At 37.5% G+C, this 1,502-nt stretch overlaps 1 protein-coding gene across 1 annotated transcript; it reads right to left on the bottom strand.

Moving 5' to 3' along the window:
• Positions 1-15: 15 nt before the first annotated feature.
• LOC100632774 (cytoplasmic aconitate hydratase-like) lies at positions 16-1,425 on the bottom strand (the record flags this gene model as incomplete). Its single annotated transcript, XM_003391918.2, has 5 exons — positions 16-243; positions 329-408; positions 801-940; positions 1,080-1,200; positions 1,362-1,425. Coding segments are annotated over 5 exons (613 nt in total), but the record flags the coding sequence as incomplete, so codon positions are not given.
• Positions 1,426-1,502: the final 77 nt, after the last annotated feature.

Raw genomic sequence — 1,502 nt, 5'->3', positions numbered from 1 at the left:
TATCCATTTCCTCATTACAAACAGGATTACAGTATTTACTCCACACAAACCTCAGTGAACACAGGGTCCTGATTAGAGTCGCTATAGTCCCTGAACATACCAACTGCCTTCAGATACTCTCTAGCGCATGAGACCCTGTGGGGGTCCCTGGCCGACTGCTGCAGGTACTTCATGCTCATCTCATCGACTGGGAAGAACCCTATCGTAGCACCATACTCAGGACACATGTTACTGATGGTTGCTCTATTAGGAGAGGAAGAAAGATGATTATTTATAGCATAATGAGAGACAAAGTACTGTGTATAGAATGTATTCTAATCAGTCTCACCTGTCCGATATAGACAGCTGGCTTACTCCAGGACCAAAAAACTCTACAAAGCAACCCACGACACCAATTTGACGCAAATTCTATAAAAAGAAAAACACAAAAGCTTCATTAGCAATAAGTACTGTGAGACAATGAGTCAGCAAGAAATCTGCTGACTCACTCTGAACATGAGACATGATGATATAATGTGATGTGATCAGAATGTGAAGTGGTTTTAAAAGAAAGACTGCGACAATGATGATACTGTGTGGGGCTACATGACAATGATAATAACAGCTTAGCACAAGTACATACATACTCATGACACCCTCTAGATTACACTGATCACATAATGTCATCCTGCATTAAATTATATTACATCATGTCCATATACTATAGTCACATAGTAATTAATATAGTGTTACAGTACAGCCCATTAGTAATTAGAGTACATTATCATTTATAATAGTAAATAATAATACAGGTCACTTACTTTAGTTATGGTTAATACAACGTCGGTAGATGTAGCCATTGGATCAATCTCTCCAATTAACTTGTATCCAACAACTTTAGGAAGCACCATTGATATGGACTGGTCCAACATAACAGCTTCTGCCTCTATACCTCCCACACCTGGCATGAAAAGGAAAGGAAAAGGAAGTGTACATGTATTCAATTATAAATAAGCCTTAAACAGAAATTAAACACATGTATGTATACAATTAAAATATTAAACAGAGACAATACTATAAACAATAATGAGCTCATGTACCCCATCCAACAATTCCTAGTCCATTTATCATAGTTGTGTGTGAGTCAGTCCCAACCACTGTGTCTGGATAGAGGTATCCTTTATTCTCAAACACAACACGACCAAGAAACTCAAGGTTGACCTATTGTGAGTGAAAGAGAGGAGAGAGAGAGAGAGAGAGAGAGAGAGAGTTGTTTACAGAGGAACAGGTGTCAATAACAATTATTAGGAAGAGATAAGAAAAGGTCAAATAACTCATTAGCTTAATTATTATTATCCATTTTGGTACTAATGAATACTGACCTGATGGACAATTCCAGAATCTGGTGGTACTATTAACATATTAGAGAAGGGCCTTGGCTCCCCACTGAGAAAGAAAAGAGAAAGAACAAAGAAATGAGATAAGGATGATAGGATATACATGTACATGCAGTTCAAAAAAAC

This window comes from Amphimedon queenslandica, unplaced genomic scaffold, assembly GCF_000090795.2.
Source record: "Amphimedon queenslandica unplaced genomic scaffold, v1.1 AMPQUscaffold_4239_Cont23778, whole genome shotgun sequence".
In the NCBI taxonomy this organism is placed as follows: domain Eukaryota; kingdom Metazoa; phylum Porifera; class Demospongiae; order Haplosclerida; family Niphatidae; genus Amphimedon; species Amphimedon queenslandica.
The sequence above is the reverse complement of the archived record's forward strand: the minus strand, read 5'-3'. Positions and strand labels throughout refer to the sequence as shown.